At 46.1% G+C, this 25,292-nt stretch overlaps 1 protein-coding gene across 1 annotated transcript in view; it reads right to left on the bottom strand.

The window, feature by feature from the left end:
• Window positions 1-25,292, bottom strand: part of DOCK1 (dedicator of cytokinesis 1) — a 462,145-nt gene that overhangs the window by 173,742 nt on the left and 263,111 nt on the right. The window contains exons 28-29 of the mRNA XM_077762917.1: window positions 20,830-20,931; window positions 13,607-13,701 (exon numbers count right to left, since the gene is read on the bottom strand). Coding sequence (XP_077619043.1) covers window positions 13,607-13,701; window positions 20,830-20,931 — 197 coding nt within the window. The remainder of the gene's footprint in view (window positions 1-13,606; window positions 13,702-20,829; window positions 20,932-25,292) is intronic.

Here is a 25,292-nt window from a genome sequence, read left to right as displayed (position 1 = left end):
CCCCATCACATGCCCTCCAGAAAAGATTTTTGGTTCTGATTCCCTCCCCACATCCCCGAAGCTCTGTAAATTAAATGGGAGCAGTGGGGCGCCTGGGTGGCTCAGTCCTTCAAGCATCTGACTTCGGCTCAAGTCATGATCTCATAGTTGGTGGGTTCGAGCCCTGTGTTGGGCTCTGTGCTGACTCAGAGACTGGAGCCTGCCTCGGATTCTTTGTCTTCCTCTTTCTGTCCCTCCCCAACTTGTGCGCACTTGAGCCCTCTCTCTCTCAAAAATAAACATTTTTTAAAATTAAAAAAAATTTCGCTTAGAAACTATGGTCAGGGAAAAGTGGGCTATGGAGAAAGACCGAACCTATCTGATCAGACCCCAAGAATGCTGGAATTCACACTGTCCCTCATTTGTCTGGGCTCGGCGAGGCTTGGGGGGAAATGGCGTGCTTTACAATGTGCCGGGTTCCCATGGGTTCCTTCTGGCCCCTTCTACCCCCATAGATCCCCATCTCACTACACGGTAACTTTTAGTTTCCGTTTTTAGGTGTTGTCTTGTGTGTATGTATGGCTTTCTGTAACTGGAAAACCACCCCAAATCCATCCAACAGAATATAAATAACAAGTGGGACACTTCCCTTCTCTCACATTTTTCTCCGCATTAGAAACTCACTTCATAATGCACTGTATGCGGAGGACCTTAAGGTCCAAGAGATGATGCCTGTTTGACAAGTACCATTCAGAAAAGTCGGGCCCCCCAAATGACATGCAGGCCAAGTTTACCTTCCGGGTATCTCGCAAAAGAGAAGTACTCCATTCTCTTTAACAAGCTTGATTCTTAGGATTCCTATCAAAAATAAAGAAACCTATCCAATGTTCAGCTTGACTTCTCCATTCCGTTTCCAAATCATCTGCAGGTTAGTGACTAATTAAAAATACCTTCCAGACTGGGGCGCCTGGGTGGCTCAGTGGGTTAAACGTCCGACTTCAGCTCAGGTCATGACCTCACAGTTCGTGGGTTCGAGCCCCGCGTCCGGCTCTGTGCTGACAGCTCAGAGCCTGGAGCCTGCTTCGGATTCTGTGTCTTCCTCTCTCTCTGCCCCTCCCTGCTCACTCTCCGTCTCTGTCTCTCAAAATAAAATAAAGACATATAAAATTTTTAAAAAACCTTCCACACAATAAGTGCAAGCATCAGACGGGAACGAGATGGCCTTTTACTTCAGTTGAGCAATACCATTCCTTTTGAAGAATCAAATCAGGTTTCTGACCCCTTAATCCTGGGGAGGGTGGGGAAAGCAGCCGGGAGGCCACCCGCCCCATGGAAGGGACGGGAGGGAGGAGAGGGCCCCAGGAAAAGAGCCTTGGCTGCTCCCTGTCAAGTGGGAACACTACAGTCAGGACAAAGATGTGGAAAAAGCCCTGAAGCAAACCCGAATGGGGACGCCTTTATGGTGCCGCCTCCATCAAAGGAGTGCAGCCTAGTGACACACTCCCCCACCTTTCCAAAACCCCCATCCCGTCCCACTGGAGCATAGCACAGCAGCTCAATCTGCCCATTTAGGATTTTCTAGCTCTTGCAGGAAACCTCAGGGTTCCCCTCCTGAATGCAACACATCAGGAGAGAAGATGGGCTGTCAAGAATCACAGCAAAGGAGAGAGAGAGGGGCTTCCTCTGACCTCCTCTCCCAGGCCTCTGCATCCCAAGCAGCCCCACGTTAGTGGCCGAGGGCAACGCATGAGACAGAGCAGGGGAGAGACCTTCCCTGCCAGGAAAACCAGATTGCATGCTAAGGAAAGTGTCAAGTGCTAAAGAGCTGCCCAAACGGCCAGACAGCTAACGCACTCTTTCCCCTGCTGGGGACGGTTAATATTTATATTCACAAATATTCACACTTAGCACTGTCCATTCCTTTTTCAGGCCCCACATATCCGTGACATGTGATTTGAGAGGCACTGGGTCTTGAGCACAGAGAACGGCTTGGGGAGCCTCTGATACAGCAATGTGGGGAGAGGCTTTCGGTCGAAGGCTTTTGTTTTGAACCATTAGAATCCAGTGAACTGAAAAGACCAAGCTGTCAGTGTTCATTTTCTTCCTAAATCAACCAAACTGTAGAATAACACAAAATATTTCACTTCACAATATAATTTGTATCTTCAATTTACTTGCAGCTCTGGGAATTTGACAGGTACAGTATTAAGTAAAATCCTCCTGTGAAGTCTTATTGGAAAGGTCAACAGGAAAGGGCAGACAGCAATCTCCCTGCTGTTTAGGGACGCCAGCACATAGATAGGAACCTAGAATGCCCTCGCCCATAAGATTAGAACAACTTTTAATTAAGGAAATTCACTAGCTGATAGATCTTCAAGATAAGAAGTATTCTTTCTCATTGTCATGAAAAATACAACTGGAATTATTTCTTGGTGGAATTCTTTCTTTCTGGAATGATTTCTTTGTGGACCCAAACATAAAATGGGTAACTTCATTTTTTTTTCCTGGAAAAGCACTGCTACAAAAATGTGTCACGTACTTTTATCGGTTGACTTTGTAATAAAAGAAACCATTACCCATGGACATTCTTTCAGTTAGGCAGCTACTCTTTGTTGAGCACCTGCCATGTGCCAGGCAGGGTCACTGGGCATTGACCAGCCACCACAGTGACAAGGAAGGAACTTGGCAAGCAGCATCAGAGACCCATGCACAAATGCATCAAATCCCATGAAAACAGAGCAAGGGACATATAAAAGCATCTTATATAAGCAAAAATGTATAGAAGATGCCACAAATCCTGTTGACATTTTGATTATATGCAGAAATTACACTAAATATTATTATTATATTTTGGGGCACCTGGGTGGCTCAGCTGGTTGAGTGTCTGACTCTTGATTTCAGCTCAGGTCATGATCCCAGGGTTGTGGGATCGAGTCCAGTGTCAGGCTCAGTGCTGAGCATGGAGCCTGCTTCTAATTTTCCCTCTCTCTCTCTCTGCCCGTCACCCCCGCTCATGTGCTCTCTCTCAAAAATAAAATTAATAAAAAAATAAAAAATATTATCATTTCTTTACAAATCTGGAAATATATTACATATGTGATTTTTAAAAACTTTAAGTGATGGGATAATACTAAAATTATTATGCAATTTCATTTCCGAGCCCACGTCTAGGAAATAGCAGGAGTCTGGTGATTAATGGCGTAATTCCACGTTCCATCTTTGGTGATTTTATTGCAGAAACTGTATTTCATGGAGCTTCTACACAGACAGAATCTGCAGCACCAGGCAGCAGGCTCCCTTACTATCTGGAAGGTTACCATGCTGGTTACAACCAATTTGCCAGAAGGCAGTCCACTCAGACTCTTTCTGCAAAAGTCATTGAAGCTTTTTTTTCTCTTTTAAATGTTTATTTTTGAGAGAGAGAGAGAGCAAGCGAGCATGGGAGGGGCAGAGAGAGGGGGAGATCATCTGAAGCAGGCTCCAGGCTCTGAGCTGTCACCACAGAGCCTGATGTGGGGCTCATGACCTAAGCCCAAGTCAGAGGCTTAACCGACTGAGCCACCCATGCACCCCAAAGATTTTTTAAGAAGAAAATTTATTGTAAATAAAAACGTTTACTGTCAACCAAGAAAACCACTATTGAGAGAGAGAGAGAGAGAGAGAAAGGGACACCTGGGTGGGTCAATTGGTTAAATGTTCAACTTCAGCTCAGGTCATGATCTTGTGGTCTATGAGTTCAAGCCCTGCGTCGGGCTCTGTGCTGACAGCTCAGAGCCTGGAGCCTGGTTTGAATTCTGTGTCTCCCTCTCCCTCTGCCCCTCCCTCTTCCTCTCTCCCTCTTTCTAAGTAAACATAAAAAAAAAAAAAAAACTAAAAAAAAAAAAAAGGAAAAAGAGAGAGAGAGAAAGAAGGAAAATAGCAGTCATTGAACAGGAAAACATATCTGCAACATACATATCTGAAAAAAGGATCTTATCCTGCAAGCAGAGAAGAAAAGCAGGGTAAGGACTTAACTTCCAAAAATAACTAGTTAATATCCAAAATACATGCAAAAAACCTCATATAACACAATTGCAAAAACATTCCAGTTAACAAATGAGAACTTTCCCAAAGAGACATTTTCCCAAAGAAGACATACAGATGGTCAACAAGCTGATGAAAAGATGCTCAACCTCACTAATCGGCAGCGACATGCAAACCAAACTACAGTAAAAATATCACCTCACACCTGTTAGAATGGAAATCATCAAAACTATGACTCTTCAAAAAAAATATGTATATATAGAATTAGCACATGATGGAGCAATTCTCCTTCCAAGGAGATTTCCAAAGGAAATGAAAACACTATCTTGGAGAGATTTCCACACTCCCATGTTCATTGCACCATTATTTACAAAGTCCAAAACACAGAAATAACCTCAGTGTCCACAGATGGATAAATGGATAAAGAAGATGTGATACAGACAGAGATAAGGGAGTATCATTCAGCCAAAAGAAAGGATGAAGCCTCACCATCGGTGACAGCATGGGTGGACCTTGAGGGCATTATGCTAAGTGAAATATGTCAGACAAAGAAAGACAAATACTTGTGTGATCTCACTTATATGTGGAATCTTAATATATATCTGATTTATAATATTATACTTATGTATGAGGTTTTATAAACACACACACACACATACACACACACATACACACAAACTCCCTGAGAAGAGACACTTGCTAATATTCCCTACACAGGTCCTACATGCCAGGCCTTAGCAGGGGAGCCCTGGGGTCCAAATTCATGTCATTGTGACTCAACTCCCCACACCCTTCTTGCTCCCATGGCCACGTGAGCCCGGGCCACACCCACAGAGATTTGTCCTAAAGCTGGGGCTCCTGCCAGGGCATCGTGGAGAAAAGTGCCTCCAATTCACAGGCACCACCTTACTACGTGAAAGGTCAGCCCTGGCGTCCTCAGAGGATGGCCCCTACTGTTCATTCTAAGGGATGTTGTCTTCGCTAGGGTCAGGCAACAGGAAAAGGTGGTGAAGAAATGTGCAAATAAAGAGAAGAGGGTCACTGAAATCAATCACATATATTACTGTTAATTACATGCCATCACAGAGATTCGGTTTTTTCCATCTATAAAATAAGGTTATTGACATTTTCAGCTGCATGATTCTTTGGAGGGGGTGTCCTGTACACGGAAGGATGTTAGCGGTGTCCCTGGAGTCTAGATGCCAGTAGCCTTCATTCCCCTCGCCATGACAACGAAAATGTGCCTGGACACTGCCATGTCCTCTGGGCAGGGCCAACTCCCTCGTAGTTGACAACCACGGAAACGGTACCGTAGACCGTGCTGGCATCTCACCAGGCATTCAGTCCACGCTGGCCGCCACCTCCCTCCCATTCTAGACTTGAAATAAAAGTGTAACAGCACAGGGTCTCATACTGCACGTGATTTTTTCGAAGTCCCGGTAGCAATGGAGGTAAACACTGAGGACAAAGGGATCTGGAGGCTGACCTTGACAAAATGCATTTCCTCCATTTTGTCTTGCGCATTGCGAGAAATTTCATGCATCAAACAGACAGCGCACTTGGCATCATTTCTCGAGGAGTGAAGTACGTCCTCCAGGATTAAGTGCCAGCAGACGGCCTCATCAGCACCAGCCGCGGGCGCACGGCAAGGTGTGCACGGGCTCTGAGAATTCTTAAACAGGCTTTGCCCTTTCAAAACCTCCCTCTGAAGTAAGCTTCCCTAAATAAGAGTCCTGGCTAAGGGCTCTTCAACACTGCCATTCCTTTGAAGAGTAGCTTGAGTTCCCATCTCTGAATTAAATAAAGAGGCAATTTGAATAAAGCCCAACTGTATAAAAGATCTGTGTTATGTGCAATAAATTGGCTATACAGAACGAGGTGAAATCTGGAATTATTTGTTTTAATTTGAAGCCAAACTTAATTATTAAGCACAGACCAAAAGCACGCATACCGTAGGATAACTACATGGAAAATACTCAGATAATTTATGAAAATGCCACAAGGATACACGGAATTGCAACTGGTAGCAAAGTACCACGCAGGTGGGGTCCTATTCCTGCTCAGAGGCCCAAGGTGCTGTTACTAGATCTGAATCCATATCGGTCTTGAAATCCCAGGGCTTCAAGGGGACCGACTGAGCCCCAGAGAAACATCTCCCGTGTTCCTCCAGGAGACCAGCCAGAACTGTGCCTGGGGGTAGCCTGGGTCGGCCCAACCAAGAAGGCAGGCCCGTGCCCCTACAAACTGGGGTCTGAGCAGCGAAACATCTCAGGTGAGGCCAATTTCTTTCTAGCAGCAAACAAGTTCAAAGACCGGTATTCTTAACCGTGTGAGCTGGGTAAAACGCAGGCATGCTGAGCTCTGGGGAAATTTTCATTCCAGAATGTTTTCACTGTACTGACTTTGAATTCCTCTTTCTTTCGCCGAAATACAATATTTATTTATTTTTTACTGTGGTCCTCAGCAAGTTGTGCGGTGACAGTGTTTATGTCAACAGCCGCCGTATACAGTTTCAAAGGGAAAAAGGATTCTGAGGTGTGCTTAAAACCTTCAAGCCGTTGGATGTGCAAAGCCTCCCTAGGAAACGAGTAAATTTAAAAAATAAATTAAATTAAAAGTAACAACATCAACTTAAAACCCCAGGCTTCAAAGGAAGTAAAAAAGATGTTGAGAAGAAATAATCCATGCGTCTCTTGAGCTCCAAATGCTTTATATCCATGCTTTCGACTTGCACAGAGATGTCGGCAGCGTGCCCTTTCACGGGAGAGGTGTTTCCTGAGGAGGCGGCTGAGCAGGAAAACACAGCCCTCCCAGACGCGACCATTTTCAGCTATGGCTGTTGTCAGGGCCCCTGAGGCAGATCCCCAGTGAGTGGGGACCTCCCCCCGCCACCTTGCTTTCTCTCACCCAAAGGCAAGTGGCACATCTCCTCTGCTCTGAGCCCAAGGCATAGTGCGGGCAAAGATAAAAATTCTTCCACAGGAATGAAACCAAATGGCGCTGTACCTGCAAACAGCCTACCCTGCAAATTTGCTTTCTGAGCATTATCATGATTTATCCTTAGGAAGCCTGGCATCTCAAAGGTAGAATACCTTTCTACGGCTTAAGGCCCTTTCTTGTCCTGACTCTACGCCAGATTAATTTTGGCAGAAACATCCATGAGCTTTCCATCTTGGGCTCCGATACATCTGATGGCTACTACTTATGAGTGGGGAAATGTGCTATGTTTAAAAGGAGAGAAATGGCTATGTTATAAAAACGTGCCTGGGAAATTTACACGGAAGGAACCACATGCAATTATGAGTGTGTGAATACGTGATGTGCACATCGCGCTGGTGGAAACGCAATGTGCTGTATTAATGCACTGAGGCTAACAAATCCCAGTCAAAAGACACCTGAATCACGGAGGAGAGACGGAGGGGTGGAAGAGGCCACACAGAAATGCACTAACACTGTATCCAAAAGAAAGGTGGTCAAAAATGGACTCTGTACAAGCATTGGCCTGGACGGTTCTGGCACAGTCTCCACATGGTCATGATCAAAAATAGGATGGAGACGCATGAAGGAAGTAGCAATAATGATCTCACAAATCTCAGATGAGACAAAATTTCAGGGTTGCTAAGGACAAATATTAGATTAAATTGATTCCAGATACAATAAAACCAGACCATCATTTCTTATTGATGGTCTTCAACGTTTAAATGGTCGACAAGTAGACAATGCTATATTTGGCTAGTCAGCAAAATCCACTCATTTGATAAGCTAGTCTTTCAGACAGGTCCAATTATGACCAGGCCCTCTTATGGCCAGTAGATGCCAACTGGCAATATCCTAAGCATTTCAAAATTGAAATGATCATCTCTTCCATTTTCTGTGGGCAGAATTTTGACTTCTCAACTGATTCCTTCACTGTGATATATTCTCTTGCTCGATGTGTCATTTAAGGATCTACAGTGTAAATTGTCAGGCTCCCCTAACAAAATCGCAAGGAACGTTTTTAATCATCCAGAGAGAATTTTGCTAACCATTATTCTTGCTTTGTCTTCCAAGTAGCTTCAAACCTCTCAAGCTTCTAGAGAGCTTCAAGTTTTCTCTATGGTTTTACATGTTCTATTTCATATTCAGGGTCTACGAATCACCACTTGTAAAACAGACCAACTCCTGTATGAAAGTGTGTAGGATATAAACCACAAATCATAAATATAATCTCCTTTTGGGCGCAGCTTAAAGCAAGGAGCACAAGATACAGAATCTGTGCTAATATAGAGGAATACTTAAACACGATCGATAATCACTGTTGCAAGCTAGGATTGTTCTGAGGAAGTAAAATGTTAGGCTACTTATTCTTTATCTTGAGAGACAGACACAAACAACGGGGCCTAGTGAGAATTCAACAGGGAATTGAACTTGTTTTTAATTCTGGTGCCAAGACTGAATGCCTGACAAACGTAGAAAGGGTTTTGTACCATGTTATACATTCACTAGGAGTTAGAAAGTCTAATTCTAAAATCTGAAATTAGACTCCGTTCTGACCTTTTATTCACCCAGTGTACATGGTAGAAGTGTCTTTCTCACATGAAATTATGGCAGTTAATAACACATGCTTTCTTCAAGGTGAAAAAGGGATTCAGTCAAACCAGTGAGTAGACTCAATGCCTACTGGATCTCTCCTACACCTCAAAATTCTAGTCAGGGAATTTAGTGTACAAACACTTTACTATGGCTAATTCAAGTCCTAAGACTAGAAGAAAGACACAGAAACTCAACCAAGTGGTCACATTTCTGTTAACAACCAAAGAGAACACTGCAAGAGTCACAATGTGAGTCCTCAGCTTTAGACTACGCTGCCCACCCTGCGGAGCGTAAATCTGAAAAAGTTGGCTAATAGGAGTTCAAGGATGGATACCAGCACTTCAAGACTCATGGTGAAGGTCTCTGCTTCCAATACAGCCTCAGATCTGACAAGGAGACTTAGCCTTTGCCTCCCTCGGGGAGGAATTAAAGCCCTTCTGGATAACAGGCAAGCACACTTTTACCATATCTGAACCGTGCTCATCTTAAATGTCATCTTGCCATCTGGCACTGTCAGATCCTTGAGCAGAGCTATAATGTCAGGCCACCACCAGTCCGTTGCTATCCTAAACACAGCAACCAAGTAACTCCTGTCCTTGGGACATTCATTATATCCTATAACTTTGATTCCTGATTTACGAGCTGCTGCACCAGAACTGATGGGCACCATCTTTAATTACATTTAAGAAGCCCCAGGTATTGAGGGATGGTGCGTTTGTAACAAGCACACAAATACTTAGGAGACCACTGGGGTTGAGTTTGTCCATTTCTAAGCTGTGGTTGTCCATATCCAGCTGCGCAATTAAAACTTTAATACAGACTCCTGGAAGCTTCTGGGAATCACTGCTTATCCTGTGGAGGCAAGAAGTCTCTGATACATGCCCGGAAGAGGAAGAGCAGGGAAGTGTGGTGACACAGAAGGTATCAAGCTATTAAGTTATAGATTTTTTTTTAAAGACAGGTAATGGCATAGAAGCAATGCTATGTGGCGTCTATGTAATTTCTATAGGAGATTATCTTATTGTGCTGTTAAGGACCTTTTATTCTTCTAGAAGTTTACAACAGGACTCCAGTAATAAATGATATCCTCTTCAACAGCATACATGTTTCACGCGACGAAAGCTAAGTAAGAATGTTTTGACTTTCAGGTGTAACATTCACTCTGATACGTAGGAAATCTTGCAGGAATGTCCCACTCAAAGGACACCAGGGTTAGGGGTGCTTGGGTGGCTCAGTCGGTTAAGCGTCTGACTTCGGCTCAGGTCATGATCTCATGGTTCGTGGGTTTGAGCCCCACGTCAGGCTCTGTGCTGACAGCTCAGAGCCTGAAGCCTGTTTTGGATTCTGTGTCTCCCTCTCTCTCTGACCCTCCCCTGCTCGGTCTCTCTCTCTCTCTCTCTCTCTCTCTCTCAAAAATAAATAAAACATTTTAAAAAAAACTAAAAAAAAAAAAAAAAGGACACCAGGGTTAAAAACAACCACATTCTGTTTGAAAGACAAGAGACATATTGAAGGTAGCAGGGGGTTTAGAGGGCGTGCTCTGGGTGTAAATTCTGGCCCCATCAATTCCCAGACGTGTGTCTTTTGGCAAGTTACCCAACCTTTATGCCTCAATTTCCACATCTGTAAAATGGGCATAAAAACCCAGCTGTCTCAGAGTGCTGCTGTGGGTTTTATGGGCATGAGTACTAGCCTGTCCCCACAGCGGTGCCCGGCATATGGAAAGTGGCCACATAGTCATCTTCAGTCTTAGGGGCAAACACATAACACATCACAAAGAAGGACTGCATTCAAAAAAAAAAAAAAGGAAGAAATGCTTCATTCTGAAGCTGGCATTTAAACGCAAAATCAAAGAAAACTGCAGGGTCACTAAACCAGGTGACCTGAGATAGTGTAAAGTTTTAGCTAGTTGGTGCACAGAGGCAATACCCTTCCTTCCAAAACTCAACTGATTCAGCTTCCAAAAACTAACACTGTTGGCCCAACAGAGGGGGTGGCATTTGGGGGCAGGGGGATTCCAGAAGGAAGATGAGAATCACTGCTGCCCAAACTTTGACCTCAATGCCTCCTTCGTGCCTTATTCCTCTCCGTGTGGGCTGGCTGGGGGGTGTGTTCCTGGAGAAGGGGCCGCTGTGACAGGGACCTGCGTGGGCTGGAGCCTCTCACAGCCAGAATCTCTGGAAATCAACGAGATTTTACTTGGTGCCAACATTCTCCCACGAGCATGCGCACATACACGTGTGCGTGCACTTACACACACACCATGGGTGCACTTAACACACATACATGCTGCTCATCCTTAGAAGCGCTGCTGGAGGGAACGCTGTGGGCTGGATGGCCTCGCCTCAGAGTGCTAGCATTTGAGCTTAGGCCGTCCTATACATTTCATATACAACATGACAGAGACTACAGGGATTTTATAATCACCGTGTGTCCACTATCGAGATGTCCTTTGGAGCCACAGCCTACATGCACCTGAGCAAGATAACAGGATGGACTCCCCACTCCAGGCTTTATTTAAGTTTATTTATCATTTATTTTCAGAGAGAGGAGAAGGTTCAGAGAGAGAGAATCCCAAGTAGGCCCCATGCTGCCAGCTCAGGGCCTGATGCGGGGCTCGAACTCACAAACCAGGGGATCATGACCTGAGCCAAGATCAAGAGTTGGACGCTTAACCTACTGAGCCCCCCAGGTGTCCCCAGACTTTAATTCTCTTATCACCTACACAAGAGTTTTTGCTCCCAAGTGTCCATCAGGCCCCTTGCTGTGAAGACACAGCAAACTATGGCTTCTCCCTTATAGAGATTCCCTGTCCCCGAAACAAGACTCTCTTCCTTATGGGGAGATGCAAAGGCTTGGGTCTGAGATGCCACCACACACCTGCCTCTCTGTCATGCGACTGGGTGCTGCGCAGATGCCCTAGTGAGTAAGGACACAGGGACGAGGCTAGACTGATGTACAGGGAACACGTGATTCCGGACACCGTAGGTCAAGGCACCGTCTCACTGTAGAAGTAACAGGACATGTCGGGAGAAGCCGGACAGACTACCTGGAGAAGGAAACGCTGAGCACAGCGCGCCACACGTTGAACCAGAGACCACGTGTCTGTCACCCACACGCGGTTCTGGGGTGATGCTCAGACCCTTCAGTGCCAGCAGAAGGAGGCAGAGGGCAGAGCGGCAGGAAGAGAGAACGATGCAGTCATCACGCTAAAACTGAAAACAGACTCTCATTCATCATAAAAGAGCATAAATCAATACTGTGTGGCCATATCTTCCTCGACAATTTACCCCGTGGGTTGCCTGGGATCAGAGACACAGTCAAACAACTTTGGGGCGTGAATTACATCTGACCTTTGAGAGAGAAGTACCCCCCAGGGGTGTGGAATGCCGAGGCTGGGTGCCAGGCCATGGCCACTCTGGAGGAGAGACATAGGTCAAGTTCATGTGTGGGGTCACAAGGTAGAGAACAGAGTCCACACCCACCACCTCCCCCACTCCGTGCCGGGGCCTGCTTGGGGTTCTGTTCAGCAACAGAGCCAGGTCTATGGTTTGGTCAATCACACGGCAAGCCATTGTTTGTTGCAGGAGGGAAAAGGCAAATCAAAACCATGATGAGACACCCAACACATCTATCACAAGGGCTAAAGCGAAAAATAGCAACAATACCAAATGCTGGCAAGATGCAGAAACACTGGATCATTCTTACATGGCTTGTGAGAAGGTACAATGTACAGCTATCGCCTGTAGGCTTCTATAAAACTAAACACAGTTACCATACAACCCAGCATACCTACCCCGGGGGCACTTATGCCAGAGAAACGAACTTACGTTCACATGCAAATATGTGCACGGATGTTCATAGCAGCTTTCTTCTTAATAGCCCCAAACTGGCAAGAACCCACCCATTCTCCAACAGATGACCGGTGAAACTATCTGTGGCCCATCCACACCCTGAAATGCCCCTCAGCAAAGAAACGGAAGAAACTATCGACGCGCCCCACAACCTGTACAAATCTCCAGGGAATTAAGTGGTGTGAAAAAACTCCATCCTAAAAATGTTGTATTCGGTAGAATTCCATTTAGGTATCACATTGGAAATGCCGAAATTTTAGAAGTGGAGAAAAAAATGAGGGGTTGCCAGGGTTTAGGGAGGGTAGTGGTGGAGGGGCGAGAAGGGTGTGTTACCGATGGGCAACAGAGGGACCCTGTGGTGGTGGATTCAAGAAAAGGCGCCACGGACACGCACAAGTACAATGGAAGATCTGTGTAACACCCGTGAGCCTACTCGTGCTGAAACCCTGGGAGCGGACTCGTGCGATAGCTTGGGAAATGTTATCATCGAGGAAACCTGGGTAAAGTATACACAAGATCTCTCTGTTATTTCTTTTTACGGCCACGCTGCCTATGAATCTATAATTATCTCCATAAAAAATGCAGTAAGAAAGAAGGGAAAAAAAAAAAAAAGAGGTCAACGGGAATTTCTTCCAGAAATCACACGTGATTGAGAACCCAATGATCACGGCTGGTGCTTACAGGAAGGAGAGAACACAAGAGCTGGAAAGTAAACCCAGAGCCTTCGCAGTGAAATGATAACCCAGGCACAGGATTAATATTTAATAAGTATGAAGAAAATGCTCACTGTTTAAAGCTGAATTATGAGAAATGCAAAGACCTTTCAAAAACTGAGACAGAGTGGAAAACACTTGGGCTAATAGCACACGTGATTAAAATAAGATGGCAGATTGATGGCAAACGGTACCCTTGACAAAGGTTGCCTCTGACAAAGGCTGGGGGGAGGGGCGGCCCCTAGGGCTCAGCCCCGTCTTTCTCCAGGGGGGAAAGGCCCCGCGTTGGCACAAGGAAACCACCCACTCTCCAGGTCCGTTTCTGCAAACAACTGTTTGCGCCACAGAACGGGGAGTATGTGTTCTCAGTAGGAGAGCCCCCTGGTATCCAGGCAACACCACTGTTCCCACCAGATGTGAATTAGGCACCTCGGAAAGGGTGAGAGCTTTTCTTCCCGTACTCACTTATTCTGCATCATGTTCATTATCACCCAGTCGAAAGGGTACACGTTCTTCCCAATGAGGTTCTTAAACATGATGAATGTTTCCATCAGGAAATCCTGAAATAAGAAACAGAACGCTGTAGCAGCCCACCAAGAAAAAGGAGAAAACCAATCCCCCTTGAATAATTATGGTATAAATGACCTCATTTTTTTTTTCTTTTGGCTGAATGAAAACATTCTAGAAAGTAATGAAGATGTATTTCACAGGAGCTGGGCATTACTTCTACCTTCCTGTCTGCCTGAGCACCTCCTATCTGCGATGGCTTTTTCGGGGGTTTATTCGGAAACAGCACCTGGGAATGTCTCTCCGATAGTCATAAAGAGTAGATTTTCAGGTTAGCCATATGCATTCATTCTGCTTGTAGGGAAATAGATTTTTTGCAAGCATCACATGCAGGTCGCAGCTATTTCTTATATTTACTCTAAGTTCATTTTTCATTATGAGCTGGGCTCGTCGGGTGGAATATGGGGTATTAACATCCATTCCCTTTTTTTAGTGTAATTGAACAAGGGAAAGGCTCAGGCAGGAACTCCTGACCATCTGCACCTGTTCGGCTGGCCACCACCATCTGACCATGAGGTCGTGTAGTCAAACACTTTTATCCAGCAACTGCGACCCACAAGCTACTCAGTGATTCTTGTGCTGTCTTGGGCACCATACCCTGCTCTGCATGGCGCACACCCTGCCCCGTACTCTGCTTCCACGCCAGTAAGAGTGCTCCTGGCATCAGGAAGGGACACCCCTTTTCCTAATGGCTCTAGCTTGTGCCAGTCAGAAGGAGGAGAATTTCGTGAACCTGACGGCTTGGCAGCTGTTCTGCGCTGACTGGCACAAAACCAGCATTTATCCTGAAAAGTACACATCCCCAGGGGTCTGCACGCTCCCTCAAGGTCTGGGGTGGGCAGGGGGAAAGCAACAGAGCATCCACTTAGAAAAATGAGGTCATGGTCAGAGACTGCCCAATGAGTGGCTGTTTGTCATTTATTTAATCTATGGAATCATAATTAGGTGCAATGGCTGTGAAGACCAAGGTGACGAATGGAAGTTAAATGGCCAAGAGAGCAATTCTTAGCAAAGTTGGAAACAAGTGCTTCTCGTAAAAAGGTACAAGCTCGATTTGACAGCATCAATAAGCTAATGTGTAAAGTTGAATACTTTCACGGCAACCTTAACAGCAATGCCGGGTTCTGACAAGTCATGCCTGCTGTGGGCCCCCCTACCATGACCAAGATATCGGGGAGCAACCGTGATCCCCCCACTTTTTACAACAGACTTCCCCCAGTCGAGGAGAGGCTCAGGACGTAGACAAAGTCAAGAGAGAAAAGGCATCCCAATGTCCTCCAGATTCTACTCACACGAGCTGTGACCACCAGGGCCAGAGTCGCACCAACCAGGGGTGCTCCGGGCACCTTGACACAAGAAACAGCACCTCTCCCCAGGTCCATAACCGCCCCTCATAGTTCACCACTCAAGTTTCCCCACTGCGCCAAGACTTTCACATTTTAATGACCAGGTTGCACATTTGGCCGGCCGAGTGCCATAATTTGGCCACATCTCTATTTGCATGAAATTGCTGGCTTTCTTGCTGATCACTCCTCAAAGCCTAATAATTGAGATACAGGGTCTGGGTTTTATTATTCTGGAAGAGGAGCATATTTTCCCAACTCCCTTATTTTTTTTTCTAGGAAACACAGTCCCATACTTCATTAGTATGGCTCAGCTGTTCAATGTTGGTACTTTGCTGATCAGACAAAACGCTGCGTATTGTGGAGGATGAGGTTCTGCAAAGGCGTCCTTGTCCGTCTGCATAATTTACTCGGCACGGCAATGGTCCCCACCATGGCCGATGAGGCTTATCAGACTATCAGGCTGGAAGCTGCAAGTCAACAAGGGGAGACAGAGGACTAAAACGAGGTATTTTGTGAAAATTTCAGTGTTCAGTGCCAATGCACTTCTGCTGCATTCTTCTGTTTGATTGTTATGGGGTACAGGATGCCCACCCCATGAGGGGGCAGCTCACACAGGGCATCAACGCACGGGCAAAATCTCCATGTCATAAATCCATCTGCTTCTATCCATCCCTACCCCATCCACTCGAATCAATGGCCAACCTCTCTCACCTGAACTGCCACAAGGACTCCTAGCTAGTCTACCTGTGTCCACTATTGTCCCTCTTGATCCCCACCCTGGATCCAGCATGGCCTTGTCAACTTGTGAATCTGGTCAAGGCACCAACACTTCCCAGCCTCCCATTTAGCCACAGCCCCAGTGGGTTCCCAATGTTCTTAGATTAAAGCCAAAATACTGTGACTCCCAGAAGTAAGAAAGTCTGCTATGCCAAAGAAATAACTGTTTCAGAGAAGGACCCTCAACAGATGCTACACTCTTCAGGTGAAGAACTGTCAGGGGACTGGATATCTGCCAACGTTTCATGGATGCTGAAGTATCACCCAAAGATTACATGCTGATTGCAACAGGGTACATATCTTCACAACGGGGAGATGAGGCTGTTACCTGCTGTCAACCAAGCCATCAAACTTCTCGTCAATAATGTTCAGCTTGGCATCCCCAGCCTCCCAGTGGGCACAACATCAAAGAGCACTTAACATCAGCTCTGAAGCACCCTTGCCAAAAGGATGACCTTGAATTTTAGGCGAACCTTCCAGTCTGCAGGACATACAGAGGGATGGAGAACACACTGAAAGGCATCCCAAAGCAGCACAGAGAAAGAAAAAAAAAAACAAGGTGAGGCACTTGTTCTAGAAAAAAAAAGAGAGATGAACGAGGCACCACCACATGTAATGAGTGAATGCGCGCTGGATCCTGATTTGCAGAAGCCCCTAGGGAAAGACAAGAAAGACTGGGAAGAATTGAGAAAGTCGGAATGCCGACAGTATCGATGAGGGCATGGTTGCTATGTTCCAGAAAGGCAATGAGGCCCTTGGAGAAGGTCTCCACTCATGAGAGAGGTCTGCTGAAGCACCAGGGAGAAGCCTGGTTCTCACACACTTACAGGATTCGGCCACACAGCAGGTGACACACAGAGACACAGTGAAGGCAGATACCGCTCAGTGCTTACTACTAGTGGTTTGGGTGATAGGGAGGGTCATTGTGCTATTCTTTTAGCTTCTCCATACATTTGAACTTTTTCATGATAAATAGGGGAAAGAGCACACGCAAAATTGGGGGAATACGCATGAGAGCCATGGACTCCATCAATGCTGGCATTGGGTCTTGACTCGGTGCTATAGTTCCGTGAGATGTGACCACCAGGGAAAGTGGGTACAGAGTACACAGACCTCTCTGTGTTAGCTTTTTACCGCCGCACGTGACTTTATAATTATCTCAAAAAGTGTACTCAAAAAAAATAAATAAATAAACGTTTGAAAACTAATTTTAAAACAATTCTGAGAAAAATAGCAAACAAATGGTGGAGAAAGTTGAAAATGCACAAGCAAAGAACATAGTGTTTCTCAGCTTGGCCTACAGGGTCCATGCGGTTTGACATCCCAGCCTCTGTCCAGGCTCATCTCATCCCTGGTACTGCTTTCGCCCAGCAAGAGCCTTCCCCCAACACAGGCTCCTATATATGAGGCACCTCCCCCCCAACAACTGCACAGCTCTTCCTTCTTCTCTTCAATACTCCACAGTCCTGACCTATGTAAGGGAGGCTTCTTGACCACCCAACCCAGTCCAGTCTGGCTACTTTACAAGGACCGTGACTTTACAGCACGGGTACTTGGAGTGGTCTGGAAAGATTAGCTGCGATGCTCTCCACCAGACTGTAGGGCCATGAGCAAAGGAGCCATCTGCTTTGCCCATGACTTCCTCTATTGTGCTAACACAAAGTTGGTGTCCAATAAATAGCTACTGAGGGAATCCACTCTGAAAGGGCTCTGTAGCCCCCAGACTCACCATCCAGGGAAGAGGACCTGCATTACGGCCTCATATACAAGGAAATGGTCACAAAAAGTAGAAAAATGTGTTCAGCACAAGGCTCTTCCTCCCACTCAGGATGCCATCCACACAGGCTGCAGTTCACCCCCTGGTGGCTGTTTCCATGGCGCTCAAGGCTCACCAACAGCAGAATGTTTCCTGGGTGTGGACAGTCACCTGCCAATGCCCTTGCTTTCTAACCCCCATGAACATCCGCACTCACTGCTACCGGGTGTGAGACGTCACGACCACCTCGGTACGGGCTGATGGTTGAGTGAGGCGGACAAGGGAAGGAAGAAGGAGCAAAGGGCATGTGTCTGTCTGGTGAGACCAGGGCAGGTGTCAGGTCAGGGTCCCCCAAAGGGGTGGGACTGAAGCTGCAGGTAAGGGAAGAGGACATTCCAGACAGAGGGACCTGCTTGCTCACAGGTCTGTCAACTCGACTTCTTTAGATGAGAACCCAGAAGAGGAGGGCCGCCTGGGTGGCTGAGTCCATTGAACATCTGACTTCAACTCAGGTCATGCTCTCGCAGTTCACGGGTTTGAGCCCTACATCGGATTCTGTGCCTGCAGCTCAGAGCCTGGAGCTGCTTTGATTCTCTGTCTCCCTCTCTCTCTGCCCCTTCCTCCGCTCACACTGTCTCTGTCTCTGTCTCTCTCTCTCAAAAATAAATAAACATTAAAAAAAATTAGAAAAAAGAACCTAGGAGTGGAGAGGCCACGGGGGCAGGTGGGGCTGCTCAGGGACACGCGGCCTGCCACGAGTCCAAGGTGGGGCGCGAGAGGGCCACAGCACTCGGGTTCTACCAGCGAGCGTCACTTCTACCTGTACCATCCTCGGATATGCCACGCTGCTCATTCGGTCACTCAATAGGCGTGTCATCAAGGCCACCTACTGGGAAATTTGGAACAAACACCAAGATGGCTCTCTTCCCTGGAAGGCCCGGGGCACTCCGCATCACCTCCGACCTTACTGTGGACACTGAGGGAGTTCTCTCCTGGTGTTACTGATTCTGCCACCGGACACGGAACAGCCAGCCGCCCGGCACCTCCACTGTGTTACTGGGAGGCTCACCACGCTACAGAGATCGCTCTGTTGTGAGACAGTTCGGAACTCAACGTGTCGGTTCTTTCTCCTTCTGGATCAGTCTATCTATCTCATGCTGTGCTCCAGCCTCTCGCTGTCTTAAGGTCCAAGTGGCCATTTGAGAGACTGTAAAATTAACAGCTCTGAGGCATGTGACTTTGGTCTTGATAGTAACTGCGATTTTGTACGGGAATCATTCATCCAACCAAAAAAGGGCTAAATGTGAAAACCTGAAGCAGCACTCGTTATAAGGAAGTAGTTTTGAGAAAATGGTCTGGGCTGTTTTCTGACTGCAGCACTAACTAACTTCCAGTTATTTAACACAAAATGATCTCTTATTTTTGCGAATGGTTGTCAGAGTAGAAAAACAATCAAATACTTTCTATGTATAGTTAATGGATAGGAACACATTTTACAAAGGTTCCGACAGATTAACAACAATAAAATAGGTCGACCATCCTTGCAGTGTGAATTCCTGATATCCAAACCACAAATGCCATTTTATAACGGAAATCAAATCGTCTGCAAATAATTGATTTTCTGAACTGCTGCATCTAAGGGAAAAAAAAATCTCTGGGGAAATCAGGACCATAACATGGAGTAAGTATCTGATCGTCTGCTCTGTGCAAGGAGAGAGAGTACTCGCTTGGAATTGAGCAAACTATAGTCATTTTTAAGAACCATTTTGTAACATCACTTTTCACACTACTCTAAAGGTTCTCTACCAACAGCACCTCTTAATAGCTGAGATGAAATATGTTTAACGATTTGCACGTGTGGATTGTGAGCAAAGGACTCTTCTGATAAAGGGCAAATTATTAATTGGATCCTAATTATTCAGGATGGGTGATGCTTCTCACTTGAAAAACCATGTTCTTCAGTCTGGAAGGCTAGCTAGGAAAATGTTCACATAGTTTCAGCTACAACTACCCTTTCGTTGACCCAAACGTGACCGAGGGATCCAGAGAAGATTCACCGGGGACATGGAACATCGCATGTACCCAGTGCGATTTCACTGCACTGTGACTGCTCAACCATGGCGGGGTATAAATGTAACACACACCCTTCCATGTGCAGACCCCGAGTTTAAACTGCGTGTTCATGTTTTTGAAAAGAACTAGACACCCAGAGACACACACATACACGTACACACATATATTCTTGCTCCTTCGCTTTCTATTTAAGGAAATCTGCTACGATTTTAAGGTGCAGATTCCTTTTTGTCCCCTTAGAAATTTAAATATGCACATGCACACAACACACACACACACACACACACACACAGAGGTGCATCCACATGTACACACGCACATACAGTGGCAACAATTAATAAGAACATTTTTTATTATAAATAATCCTTTGAAAAAAAACCATTAAATGCATTCCTGTGCTCTTCCCTTAGTAAGGGGGATTTCACGGTAACCAATCTTGCCCAATCAACCAATGGCTGCAGTGTAACTGACCTTGTCCAGGAAATACTAGCAGCGTTTGTCATGCCCTAGAGGAATCCAAGGGTCTCCAAAATGAAATCTGTGTTACTAGACTCTAGAACTGAGGTCAACAGCTAATTGAGATCTCAGTTGCAGCTTTGTGGAAGCATCTGCCATATGGCCGTGGGATCCCAGGTCATTAGGGAGTGGTTCCTAAGTGCTAACTTCCCCTCTAGAAGGCTGCTCCTAATTAAGCTGTATCATAGTTATATTGAGGACGACCAGAGGATTATTAGGAGAAATGCTGATGAGCTCCCATGATTGGAGCTAATTAATACCAGACTATAATTTAAAGCTGAAAAGGCTTTCTGGCTTCTGCTATTGAGAAGTCAGTCAATAGGCAAACAGGAGTTACCGGAAGGCTCTCCTTGGGACATCTCCACATCTTTAGTGACCCCTGAGCACAGGAGAGGGAACCCATCAAGAAGAAAGCTCTTTCTGGCCTGACATGCTAGGTCCCTCCCCAGTTCAGCATGAGAAACGGACCTGTGGGTCGGGACCTGCATCTTCTTAGAGAAATGACTTCAGTGAGACCCTGCCAGGTGGCTTCTCAAATCAATCGGAGCCCAGTCTCCGTGCAAAATCACTTTCAAAATGAAAAGCTTCACACCAGTGTTTTGCCTATAATGCTGGCCCCCCCATGGTTATATGAAAAACAAAGTTACACTCACGACAACATCTGTCCTCATTTTTCCAAAAGTCTTGATCAAATGGGCGTAGTGATAATCTTCCATTTGTCGTAAAATAGCTGTCATACAAGCCACGAAGTTTCCCTGTAAAGGAATCAGACGGTACAATTAGAACAACATTCTAGAGAGTAACAGGGAAAGTTGGTATCGGCTAAAAGTCTGGGGGCAAAACTGTCACAGAGAAGCAGCGGGGTGGGGGCGGGGTGGTCCCCGAGCTCTGGCACCCTGGCTGGCTGGCCACCCTGTGAGGACCGGTCACTTCCGACCTCACCATCTTAACTTTGCTCTATTTCCTTCTCTCTAACTGCACTAAACGCTTCCTGACACATGGCTGTCTAGGCTGGAAAAACAAGCTTTAAATATTTTTGCATTAAATATGCAAAATTTAAGGACAAGATTGAAACCACTGACACTTCTGTGCTCTGCGCAAAGTTGCTGCTCCTATTACCAGGCGAAATGTGTGTGCAGCCCTTCCTCTTGGGCCACGGCAGAGAGAGGCCTTTTATTTCTCAAAATCGGCCTGTGTCCCCCTTGGCCAATTTGGAGGCAATCACCACCGATTCCACGACGAGTTATGGTCCAATTCTTTTCCACAAGAAGAATGTGAAGAGGCACGCAGGCTCATCAGAATGTAAAGTGGGAGAGAGGAGGGTTTCTCCCGGCAGACAGAGCTGGGAGAAAAGGAAGAGGAAGAGGGAAAACAGAAGCCAACACACAGAATCAAGTCACGGAGAAAAGAACAGGGCTAAGCAGCTGAGGAAGAGGCAGCCAGTATGTGTGCGGCTGGGTGTGGGCGTAGGCGTGGGCGTGTGAGTGCGCATGCGTGCAGGTGTGTGCGGCAAAGGGGCCTGGTGGGTGGGCAGAGGGCCACGTGGTCATGTTACCACTGGGTGCAATTTATCCCTTCTGGGGGGGTCATGGCTGCTGACATCTTAAAAACCTTCCTTGCTTTTCTAGATTTCCCCCTCAACTAATGACATTTTAAGAAACAGAGGGCACATGTTTTCTCCCATTCAACCAGTACAAGTCTGGTCCAATTACAGGAGGAGACATACATTCAGACATACCCTAATTTTGCCCTCTTAAATGAGTTCCCAAACTGCGTGTTTTTACCAACCCCACCAATACAAGCAGTCTACTCAAATACCCAAATGCGCTTGTATTCATCTGGACTAATATTCTACAGTGAAATGTTACAGTCCAGTATTTTTCCCAATCCATTTTGTTTCTGTAGTATACATGTATGCTTCCGAATGAGTCCTCAAAGGATGCATGACACAAATTGAACAAATACAAGAATGACAATATGGTATCCTCCATTTGCATAGAAACATAAATTCTTTGCGAATGACCGTAACTGTTGAGATTTTGATTCCATGTTGGTATTCAGAGAAAGAGCTGAAGAATGCCTGTTTTCCACTGGAGGAGTGATATGGAAAATGGCAAAATGTCTATGAATAAGAACTTCTGAAATCTGTAAATATCTGGCATCGTCCTGAGCTCAAGAGAAGCTGCCTTTGTAGCTCCCTTCCTCTTTGGAGACGCCATTTTGGATAACGGTCTTCATACCATTAAGTGTTGACCGACCACCGTGTGTCAAGTGCCATGCTGAGGCCCATTCCACCACACCACAGATCCTCTTCTTGACCCATTTCACAGGCAGTGAGACAGAGGGCTGAGTGTTCCCCTCTAAATGAGTAAATGGCAAAAGTGGATGTAAACCCAGTGCTACCAGCCGAAGGCGGGAACTCGGTCGCTGAGCTACTTTCTTTCCTCGTGTCCAGATGTACATTTTAATTCTCTTTCGGAGAAATCTGAGGCTGCTGCTGATGGTCAACGTGATCTGGAGGCTGACTTTCCCGCACTTCTACAGGCAACCGAGAAGGTGGCAGGAGGGTGAGGAAAGGCAAAGGCGGCCACACACGATGCCCCACTTTCCTCCCTGACGCAGCTGTCTGTGGCCGGCCTCTTCCTCAGGAGACACGGGGCTTTTCTAGAGCAAGAAGAGGCCTCTATTGGCCAAGATGCACCTGGCAGGGGCTCAAATTAATTTTCTGCAGGTCAAAATGGTTAAACAATGGGGACTTTCACATTAGAATTGCCGGAAATCACAAAGCCAGCTATGTATATAATTAGATGCAGTATACCTATGTACTTAACTTAAAGTATCACACCGAAAGTAGAAAGAAAAGCAGAACCCCAGCACTATTCTGAGAATGTCAACTGCACGAGTAGTGAGCAGCACGGAGGAGAAAAACCAGTGCATCCGGATTCTGGCCAGACACTCGGGAGGCATACGGAGATACTCAACGTAGGCAGCAGACTGCCATGTAATGCTGAAAACGCCATGCAAGGCCAAGGCTGGGGCAACTGACGTGATGCAGGAATGAAGAAATGAAGACAAGGCAACAACTTCCGCAAAGCCAGTCCTGGGAATATGCAAATGGCCAGTCGGGAAGACTTTGCTTTGCATGAGAACGTCACGGAGAAGGCGAGCCAATGGCCTCTTATTCTACAGTTACGAGGACTAATTGGGAGGATGCCCAGGGAAGGGGACAGAGGCAGGGCTCCTCCATGAGTTAGAGGTCAAAAGGCCAGGAGGTGCAGATGTGTTCTTCGTTCCACCTACGGAAATATTCCAGAGCATTTGTCCCCTTCAGACTTTCTTAGCGGAAGCAAATCTCGCTAATTCAGCCCTCGTCTAAACTGAAGCTTTGGCCCCCAAGAGGAATGGGGTGCTATGCCTGCTGAAATCCATAGACATGTTCCCTACGGCCTTTGGAATGGAGTCCCACACATGGGGTACCCGTATTTCCAAAGGGACGCAAAGCAGCGACCGCGAAGCCCCACTGCTCTTGTGAACCCAGCGGAGCCCCATGCGGTCGCCTGGAGGATTTCTGGAGCTGGATTCAGGGATCGCTACAGAAGCTGCTGTATTTGAAACCAGCCAGAAACTAGAAGCAGAAATGGGAGGGAGTGATGAAAAGAAAACTTTCATTCTGCAGGCTCGAAAGAAAATTACTATCCTATGCTTTTTAATTGATTTATTTGAAATGCACTGAGAACTCACAGGAAGCTTTTACTTTTGCACAATTGATGGGCTGGCAGGTAGGCTAGTGGTGACTGTGCAGAGTGCATCCTGAACCCGGAGCATGGGGACCCAGTCCCAGCCCCAGCGGCTGAGTAAAATGGGTAAATAAGTAAAAACAAGACATAATTCCTGAGACCTCAAAGCAATGCAAAGTAGGGGCAGAGAAGTCAGGATATGGCTGCAGAAAACTTAAAAATCAGGACAGAGAAGGCCTGAGAAACAACAAATGTGAACTTCATTAGTAATCAGAGATGAAAATGATATACCATTATTCGCCTGCCAAACTAGCAAAGAAGTATTTAAGGGATGATAATGTTAGCAAGGGTGCAGGGAGTGAGCACTCTTCTGCACTGCTGGTGGGAGCATAAATTGCTATAACCTTTTTAAAAAGCGATTTGGCAATAGGTTTGAAAAGTCTTGGGGAAAAAAAAACACTCATCGCCTTGGTAATGATACTGCTAACAATCCACCAAAGGAAGTCATTCAAAAATATGAACGTTTACGCCTAAAGATGTCTGCTGCATCGCTGAAAACATCTGCATGTGCAACAAGAAAACTGGGTAATAGGATATGTTGTAGGATTGCAAGATGAAATACAAAATGCCCAGTTTCATCTGAATCTCAGATACACAACAGGAAATAAGCACGTCCGAAACACTGCACTGAAAATATCGCGTGGGCCATCCATATGCCAACGCTAATAAATACCCATTTATTGTTTATCCGAAGCTCTGGCTGAAATGGGTATCCTGAATCGCTATGTGCGAAATCAGGCAACCAGACCACAGCGTGATCATGAAATGTCATGCAACCTCTGAAACATTAAGCATTAACTATGCAAATATGAACTATTTTAATAACATGAGAAAATGCTTGAGGAACAAACCTGGAGATGATTACATATACGTAGTTCAGCAATATAAAGAATACAGCACAAGAAAGAAAACAAATCTAAGGAACAACTAGGAAAGCCAAGCAAACCAGGGAGTCCTTGGGGGTCGGAGAACAAAGCCAGATTACCTTTATAAACTGAAATTTATATTAATATTTTAAAAGGTGGTCCTGAGAGAAGTAGAGGTCATCTGACAGCAGGGACCAACCATTCCTGTCCCTGCGTTCTGTGTTTTCTGCTTCCCGATCCTCAAAAATCCTATCCTCGGGCAGTCCTGTCCACAAAGATGTGGTTACTGCTGTGCACTGCTCAAGTCCCGGACTGAGCTTACCACTGACCTCCTAGAACTACTCTCAATGCTCCAGTTAAATCTGCTTGGGCTCCCAGTGCACCGGGAAGGTGGCCCGTAGGACAGGGGATGGGGAGAAAAGACAGGCAGAACAAAGCATTGGCGGTGGAGGC

This window comes from Crocuta crocuta, unplaced genomic scaffold (genome assembly GCF_008692635.1).
Source record: "Crocuta crocuta isolate KB4526 unplaced genomic scaffold, BGI_CrCroc_1.0 scaffold466, whole genome shotgun sequence".
In the NCBI taxonomy this organism is placed as follows: Eukaryota; Metazoa; Chordata; class Mammalia; order Carnivora; family Hyaenidae; genus Crocuta; species Crocuta crocuta.
The sequence above is the reverse complement of the archived record's forward strand: the minus strand, read 5'-3'. Positions and strand labels throughout refer to the sequence as shown.